The 9,405-nt window shown below is 44.5% G+C and overlaps 1 protein-coding gene across 1 annotated transcript; it reads right to left on the reverse strand.

The window, feature by feature from the left end:
• Positions 1 to 1,787: 1,787 nt before the first annotated feature.
• On the reverse strand, positions 1,788 to 8,577 carry ATP5A1 (ATP synthase, H+ transporting, mitochondrial F1 complex, alpha subunit 1, cardiac muscle). The gene is made up of 12 exons (XM_009278425.2): positions 8,554 to 8,577; positions 8,376 to 8,454; positions 7,107 to 7,276; positions 6,119 to 6,292; positions 5,872 to 6,038; positions 5,577 to 5,725; positions 4,463 to 4,614; positions 4,108 to 4,332; positions 3,861 to 3,968; positions 3,160 to 3,304; positions 2,839 to 2,989; positions 1,788 to 2,002 (listed from the first exon to the last, which is right to left on the reverse strand). The coding sequence occupies exons 1-12, from the start codon at positions 8,560 to 8,562 to the stop codon at positions 1,921 to 1,923; spliced, it is 1,611 nt and encodes a 536-aa protein (XP_009276700.1). The 5' UTR covers positions 8,563 to 8,577; the 3' UTR covers positions 1,788 to 1,920.
• Positions 8,578 to 9,405: the final 828 nt, after the last annotated feature.

Below are 9,405 nucleotides of genomic sequence, written 5' to 3' on the forward strand. Positions count from 1 at the left end.
GGGTTGGACTAGATGGCCTTTAGAGGTCCCTTCCAACCCAAACCATTCTGTGATTCTATGAAACTACTCTGTAAGCCCGAGTGGGTTTACTCTGTAAGCCCGAGTGGGTTTGAGACCCAAAGCGAGCAGGACAGCGCAGCGTGGATCAAGGCACAGTAGCTCAGGGCAGCATACGCAACTGTCATCATCAGCTCTGCAGCAACAGCCACACATCACAGCTTTGGCGTCACCTGCACAGAGGGCAGGTGTTACCACCGCGCTGGCAGCTACATGTCACAGGACACCGTGCTGAAACAGCATGTTTCTGGGATCTTTCTGTGATTTTCTGGATCAGCTCTTCAGCTGATTTAGTGGGATGACCCCATGCATGCTCACAACAGAAGAGCCAACAGAAAACTCTCACCACAGATCCACGCCATCACCAGCCACTCGCTGTTTCTCTGCTTTCCAGCACCACCCCGCGGCCAGAGCAACCCACAGCACTTTTTGGGACTTGCGACTGATCCCTCAAAACCAGCCCCTCCCCCCTTTTGCCTGACCAGACTTATTTACCACATGGTGCTTTAATGAGGAAATTATCACCTTCCTATGTCACAGCAGCAACAGGGCAGAAATCAGAACTTTGGAATATTTATCCGTTACCAGAAACAAATACATCTCTCTGCAATTTTGGACTAAGACACTCCTGAGCTTGGTGCTTTCTAACTACAGCAGCACGTAAGTAAAACATGACATGGCGACGCCAACAAGTAACCGGGGTTCGGTCACTGTGCAAGAACAGAGTAGCAAGGTGTAAAAGCTGTGCTGGAAGGGACACGTGATGTAGGGCAGCCAGAGCAAAAAGGCTCCGCCGCCGTATTCCCACGCCCGTGAAGCCTCCCAGTCACCTGGAGCTGCGTGAAGAAGAAACAAGATAGTGAAAGACAAGAGGAACTCCACAGGAAGCCCTCCTCCAGGTGCACAGCACCGTTCGAACATGCCAGCTCTTCCCAGAAAGGTGTCTGCCACTTCTGGACTAAAAAAAAAAAAAGTGTTTATTTTTTCCTGTGCTGCAGAAGCAAGAGCTCACACTCTCTAAGTACTCAAGGCATTAACAGAGAAGCCCATTAGCCTGGAACTGTGTGAAAGGATTAGATGAAATGTTTCCAGCTGCTTGTAACACAGCAGGTTTGAACTTGGAGGCAGGATGCTCCTGTGAAGGAATTTAACTGGGGATGGAGTGAACAGCCTCAGCAGAAGTCCTGATCACAGCTAACTGCGGAGCAGAGGCTCCCTGAGGATTAAGGACCAAGTTCCAGCATACCAGGCAAAGTTGAATACACCACACGAAGTGGAGCGACTTTAAACTGAACTTCCCCACATCCCAGATAGAAGTTCTAACACTGGCAAATCTTGTACCTCACGCAGCAATTCTAAGAAATACTCTGTCACAGTATCAGACTGTTAAAGAGTACTCTGAGGTCCAGCTAGTTACCACCCGTGACAAGACAGCGTAAACTGCTTCCCCAGTTGTATGCCTTTCTCCGAGATCAGTTGTCTAGTGAAAAGGATAAAAACTGCAAGAGCGACCCTCAGCTCTGTCTCGATGGGAACCGCAGCCTTAGCCGCAGAATCCAACTGCTACCCCCACTCGTTCTTCTAAGGGGAGTTTGATCCCCCCAACAGTTAAGATGGCTCCTGATTTTTCAGAGTTCAGCGTGTGTCCGGGGGAGTTTAACTCTGTGGTTTTCAAGGCATGTGTTGCTCAAGTAGCCAGCCAGAAAGGCAGTAATTTAGAACAGAATACACATGCCTTTTTACATGGAAACTTTTATTCTCATCGAGATCTGTACATTCAAGTCGCACATACTTTTAAGTCTTTGATGGAGCTGGAGCACGGGATCACGACAACAGCCTGGTCTGTTCGAACAGTTAAAGAGTTTATGCCTCAAAAGTAGCCAGGAAACTTGTGACAATTTCCTTCAACTTCGCTTCTGTCTGGTCAGAGATCTTTCCTTCGGTCCTGTTGAAAGACTTTAGTTAAACTTCTGACACAGGAATAGACATCATGGTCAATCCCTGACCAAGGCAAAGAAAAACTTTACAATGAACCTTCCAATTTCTAACAGAATTAGCAGATGAATTAACGCATTTGTTTGATGCATGAAGCTGTATCACTGGAACAAACGTCACATCCCTTCTCCTCAGAAAGTTAGTCCCGTTTAAGAACTAAGGTTTGTCAACAAAACGCATTTCTGTTTGATGCATGAAGCTATATCACTGAAACGAACGTCACATCCCTTCTCCTCAAAGTTAGTCCCGTTTAAGAACTAAGGTTTGTCAACAAATACTTTCAAAATAGCTGTACATAGTTCAACAAGGCTCTACTTTCTATAGAGCTATGCCTCAGAGAGGGAAGGCACGTGATTTGACTCATGACAAAACAAGCTAGGGCCAGTTTACAGGACAGGGCTATGGAAATACTCAATCCCCAACAGTTCACGCTCAGTGGCAGGGAAGGCAGTGAGCAGCACTTAATCCACAGTACTGTAATAGCTTAAAGCTACCAAAAGTATGGGAACTGACTAGATCAAGCGATTTCAATATCAGATTAGGCAGGGTATTCAACTAGGTTCATTTTAAGCATCAGCTGGATTTCCTAAGTAAAGACCGGAGACAAGAAGCTGAGCTCTGGACAGTGCAAGGACAGTAGGAAGGCTGATTTAACCTCCAGTTCTGGTACAGGCAGCTTAAGGCCTGATGTTCTAGGATACACTAAATTAACAGTTCAGTGACCATTACCTGCACTCCAGCCATCAAGTCAATACCCTTGGGATGAAGCAAGATAAATCATCATACCTGATCGTGGAGAGGAGGGCCTGGTGCTGGCTCAGTACGTGAGCTAGGAAAGCACTCTCAAATTTAGTGATTTTGCTGGGCTCCAGCTTGTCCAAGTGACCTCTTACACCAGCATAGATGACTGCAACCTGTTCCTCAATAGCCATGGGAACTGCAGAAAAGAAAGCGTTCACGCCTTTGGTAACTCTTACATCGGGAGACACCGGTATTAAATCTACATTTACCATGTCCACAGAATATCTTAATGCTGCCAGAAAGACCAGCCTTGTTAGCACAAGAGACTAAGGGGAAATGCAGGCTTGTTACGCCCAAGACACTCACCATACTGTCCTTGTTTGAGAAGCTCTGTCAGACGCACACCACGGTTCAGCAGCTGTTGCGTGGCGGCATCCAGATCAGACCCAAACTGAGCAAAGGCAGCTACTTCACGATACTGAGCCAATTCCAGCTTCATGGTACCTGCCACCTACAACACAAGATACACCTCAGACTGAGTTTGGCCACTTGTCAAACGAGTCTAGTAGTTTGCAGATTATCTTCAGCTGACAGTTGTCACAAGTCAGCTTTGCCTTGCATACCAGTCAAGTGAATCTCAAGATTCTGAGAGATGATTATAGGCATTTCTAAAAATCCCACCATCTGCTTGGCCTTTTAACATAAGCACGCTATTCCTCCCTAAAATTGGCACAGCTGATATCAAACCTCTCTAATTCCATATCTGGATTAAGAGAAGTGTGGGGTTAAAGACAGCATTCTGTATTTCTAGTTAGATCAGTACCCAGTTCAGCATACTGAAGCTTAGTCCTACATCTTTATGCAGATACTATTTTCCTTTCTCCCCCCTCTCTCAGCAGGCAATGGAAATATCAAAGAGATCCCCAAAGTTTGTTCTTCTATAATTTCATAACGCTAAGGAATCCAAAGCTTTATTCCCTATTCACAATTCTTTAGAGTGAAATGGGTTGGAAAGCCTACACACTACTCGTCTCTAGTGAGAGGAGGAGCAGCAGTTTCATGCTTACCTGCTTCATAGCCCTGGTCTGAGCAGCAGAACCTACACGGGACACTGACAGACCAACATTGATGGCTGGACGGATGCCTTTGTAGAACAACTCAGTTTCCAAGAAGATCTGTAGGAGAAAATTGGTTTATTATCTTGGTCAGAAGCCTGGAAGCCTCCTCAGAGACCTGCCAGTAAGTTACACAGAAGTACTGGCACGTGAAGATGTCCTACCTGTCCATCAGTGATGGATGAAGAAGATGTCCTACCTGTCCATCAGTGATGGAGATGACATTGGTTGGAATGTAAGCAGACACATCACCAGCCTGAGTTTCAATGACAGGCAAGGCGGTCAGAGAGCCACCTCCAAAGGAATCATTCATTTTGGCTGCTCTCTCCAGCAGGCGAGAGTGCAGGTAGAACACATCGCCTGGGTAGGCTTCACGACCGGGTGGACGACGCAGCAGCAGAGACATCTGACGATAGGCAACAGCCTGTGCGGTATAAAGAAAGCTCTCAGACTTCAGTAGCTCATTTAAAACTTTGAATTTCTAAACCTGAGGTGATCTTACAGCTACAAACACCACTGCTAGACTATAAGGCCTATAAACAATGTTTCCTGACCTGTTTGGATAAGTCATCATAGATGATTAACGCGTGTTTTCCATTGTCTCTGAAGTATTCCCCCATGGAGCAGCCTGAATAGGGAGCCAGATACTGAAGGGGTGCTGCATCAGATGCTGTGGCAGACACCACAATAGTGTACTTCATGGCATCTGGAAAGAATTAGAGACACACGCCACTGAGTATATTACCTCATCATGCCCGTAATCAGCAAATACAACACTCATGTGAAGTACTAGTTGCTGAAGCAAGCCCAGACAGCATCACTACATTGTTACAGGAAAGAACACCGTACTAGATTAACACATCCGTTAGCTCAACTAACTCAAGAAGTTTCAAGAGCAAGTTCAAGAGCAAGTCTGCAATGTCTAACACTTGCAGACGACTTTCCCATTTAAAATGAAGTTTAAACTTTCACTAAGACACACTTTGGCTCTAGGAGTAACTCAGCCTAAAAGTCCATGGTTTCCTGGCTGCTGCAAGGCACTACTACCCTTTGTTTCGTAGTCCCAAACAAATTATTGTCATCAAAATGGGTGCGTGTGTGGTGTTTCTGCTAGGCATGACTCCGCTTGATCAGCAGTCAAGAGGTAAGGTGCCTGATCTCTTGCCAGCTCTGTTGACCAAGGTTGCATATGTAACAAGATCACTGTTACTGAAAAGATGCTGTCGTTTAATCCCTTACACTTGGGCAGTGAAGTCTCTCCACTAAACTTGCAACTGCCAGTCACACTGACTTGCATACATGCGAAACAAATGCCAAGTCCATAAATACTTGTAGGCCATAGCTTGTCATCAGGCCTGACTGCCAAAAGGAAGCTCTCAACTCTGCTGAAAAAAAAAACCTCAAACAAAACACCACAGGCTGACTTTTCCAGAAGCAATTCAGCAGTTTTGGGGCCTTATACCAGTCTTCTAATGTGATGTAGCAAAAAGGAGTTTTTTTTCCCCAGATACCTAGAAAGATTTCTTGTCCACAAAAGCAAATAGTTCACCCATTTAATAAGAATTCTGTCTATACTTGCAGCTAGGAGAGGTCATAGTAGTAGTCAGCATTATAAGGAGAACAGGATGTCACTAGTTGCCAGGCTCAACCGTCTTCAAAAATCTGTACCTGCATCAGTGAGCCTCTTCACCAGCTGAGCAACAGTAGATCTCTTCTGGCCAATTGCAACATAGATACAGTACAGCTTCTTTTTCTCATCTGTTCCATCATTAAATCGTTTCTGGTTGATTATTGTGTCAATTGCAATGGAAGTTTTCCTGTGTAACACAGAGGTTGGTAAGTTCAGCTGCCTACAGTTCTCCCAACCTCTATACACAGTTCTGTGTTCGGCTTTGTACATCAGCGCACACTGTACTTGAGTCTCTGTTTAAGGAAACACTTTTAGCTTGGCCATTTAACTTACCCGGTCTGCCTGTCACCAATGATCAGCTCACGCTGGCCACGACCAATTGGCACCAAGCTGTCCACAGCCTTAATACCAGTCTGCATAGGTTCACGCACAGAGATTCTGGGAATGATCCCAGGGGCCTTTAAGCCAACTCTTCTACGTATCTTAGATGTAATAGGACCCTTAGAAGAGAGGAAAAAACCTGCTGCAGTCTGTACCACATAAATAAAAGCAGAAGTAGTAAACACCTAGTTATACTTACCTTCCCATCAATTGGATTGCCCAGGGCATCTACAACACGGCCCAGCAGCTCTTCCCCAACTGGAACATCCACAATGGCACCAGTCCTCTTCACGACATCCCCTTCCTTGATCAGTCTGTCATTACCAAACACGACAACACCAACATTGTCGGGCTCCAAATTCAAGGACATACCCTACGACAAAGATCACATTATCCTGATAAAACCCATACCGACATTTACGAAAATTTTGACAGTTTAATACCGATGTGATTACTCTACAGTGTAGAATATCCAACATAATCTACCTCAATCTGATTTGTAACAACAGTCAATGTTCTGCTTTTATGTACAATGCGTGTATATTCTTCCATACTGGTTAGAGAACCTGCCTAAGCCTTCAGCTTACTACATAACTATACTTGCAGCAGTCTAGCATTCAGTCATTTCTCTCTCTAAAAAGAGCAGAAAGGATAAGCAGGGTTCAAATACAACATTTCTGTCTTGCCTAGGAACTGGACAAGGGAAAAGCACTGGCTTTTTCTCTGCCTAAGGCGAGTTAGGCCATTAAAAACACTGGAAGAGCTGTTGCAGTATGCTCGGAACAGTCAGACAGCTTTTTAACTCTAGTCGAGTAGACTCTAAGTAGTCAGCAAACTGCACACTGTATTGGAGCAGAGAGGCTATTATTCAACAGTACACAGAAAAACCAGCCTGAAACCAAAGAAAACAAAACCCAATGCCAGATTAGTTCTTATACTTCCCAGATGAAGACAAATAAAGCTCAAATGTTGGCCAAGAACCAGATACTGATACTGAAAGCAAAGTGTTACAAATTCAAAGAATATTTGCTTTTGTAGTATCATTTCTAATAGTTACTATGTATTAAAGTTTTAATGAAGTCTGTAAAGAGTCCATACCGGTACCTCCAAGCATAGCCTTATGTTCTCCTTAAAAAAAGTAGTCTTTATATTTCTAGGCTAAACAAACTGCTTTAGTGAAAGCTTACCTTCAGTCCAGAAGAGAATTCAACCATTTCTTCTGCTTGGACATTTCTTAGGCCGTACACACGGGCGATACCATCACCAATTGAGAGCACACGGCCAGTCTCTTCAAGTTCAGCAGAGGTGTCAGCTCCCAAAATACGTTCCTCAAGAATAGAGGATACCTCAGCAGTACCTGGAAAGAGACATTTCAAACCAGATTTAGCACATTAAGGCACAGTATGAATTCAGTAAGCTTGTCTTGAATTCACAAGCCAAGGTATTCTTTCTCAGGTGTGCCACGAGGTCTAGCAAGTAACACTCTTCCTTACGTAGGGTGCATAAGATAAATAACAGCTTCTGTATTCACAGCCAATAAAAGCAGCTTCAACTCATCATTATGAGCAGCTTCAATCAAAACACTGATGGCTGTTTAGTTATCAATTTCCTTCATTATGTCCTACACTATTAGCAATCTCTCCCCCTAGAAAGCAATTAGATTAAATAATTAGCCTTAGCTCAGAAAGAACAGACACACTAGCTCCGCTTGCAGAGCATTTACTTAGACTGGAGGCATCAAAACACCCTGTCAACTGATTTGTAATCAAAGATCCAAATATATTTAAAGGAACTCAATACATTTAAGGAGCAAGTTGTTCGATATAAGCTACAAAAATGTATTCTCCATCTTCCTCAAATTTGTTTGGCAGGGTACCTCCAACAACTTTTCATTTCCTCACCTAGGGAACAGTAAGTAACACTGAAATTGTGATTTCCTAATAATACCTTTAATCATCCTAAACCACTTCAGAAATTGTACGTGAATCACTACCAAAAATACAGCTATGCAGTGCCACTGCCTCCTCTAAACACCAAGATGCTGGCAGCAAAAAAGTTATACTCAAGGACACAAGGTCAAACCCAGGCAGGCCTGGGAAAGTCATCCATACCTTCATACCATTACAAACAAGACAGGAAACTGGAATTGGAGGCATTTTTTCAAATAATTCTGCAGGAGTTGAAGACTGAGTTGAATCCTCGTGAAGCAGATAAGCTGTGTAAGCCAACTGACATGTGACCACTCCTTTGGTTTGGGCATAATTTGAATAGTTATTAAAGTGAAATCTCCGGGATGTGACTGTGCAACAGACAGTTCACTGTTAAATACTGTCAGTACATAAATGTCCTCAAGTGTTCTATCAGCTGACACCCCCCCTCCATATTCAAATTCCTTTTTATCTGATAGAGCAAGTTCTTAAACCGCACTCTTATATGAAGACCTTTCTCAGACTCACCAGTTTTCTGAAAGCATGTTTTGGAGGCATGGATGTTTCTTGTAGCAACAAATGCTGCACCCAGGGTGTTTCTGGCAATCTAAAATAAGTAATTGATTCAGTAACAGTGAGATTTCCTCAATCTTTAAAAAAAATGTTAAGAGATAACACACTGAAATTTTTGATCATGAGCTTATACATTTAACATGTCTCAGTTTTGAGTTGCGCTCCACAGCACTCCATTCACAACTTGGAGTTATGGAACCAAGTCCAGCACCACTAAGGAAGGACAGATGGTAAAGGAGATTGCTCTAAATTACTCGCTGCATTTTTCTGCATTGCACTGATGTCACCAGCCCAGCACCGCAGCAGCTCGCAAAGCAACACCTCCTCTCATGTGCCACCTTTACGCTGAACATCAAAAGCTTGGGGCGTAAAGAAATCAGTGCACCCCTCATGGTTCTGCACAAGGGGGAAATATAAGATTGTGCACTCTAATGGTTGGCCTTTGTAAGAAAAATCTAACTGCAGAATTTCTGAAGTATAGCTAGAACATATACCACAGCAGAAGCGAAAAACAATAAATCTGTGATAATGAATACATTTAAAAATTGTAATGCTACATCCCAAGCAAAGCTCCCAGTGCAGTCCCATGCAGCGTTAATTCTATTTCTCTGAAAGCCTGGGCAGGCCTCTCCTCCATTCACCTTCACAAGGGACACCGGCCAGGAACAGATTCTGACAGATCTTCCCACCCTCGTTCTCCCCACAAACACGGGGAAAAAAATGCCACCTGGCAAAGCCTCACAGCTCAAATCCCGAACCCTGACTGGGATCTAGGAGCTTTCAAACATTAACCTGAACCCCAACGGTGCCAATCCGCATCCCCGGGGAAGGACACGCCGTCCCCTAGACCACCCCCCCCTCCCAGGGTGAGGGCACCCTCGCTCCTCAGTTGGGGCCCCGCTGGCACCCAGCGCTGAGGCGAGCCCCACACACACACACACCCCGCCCCAGACTCCCGAGAGCGGGAGGCCGCGGCCCCTCAATG

Source organism: Aptenodytes forsteri, unplaced genomic scaffold (assembly GCF_000699145.1).
Source record: "Aptenodytes forsteri isolate BGI_AS27 unplaced genomic scaffold, ASM69914v1 Scaffold178, whole genome shotgun sequence".
NCBI classification, from domain to species: Eukaryota; Metazoa; Chordata; class Aves; order Sphenisciformes; family Spheniscidae; genus Aptenodytes; species Aptenodytes forsteri.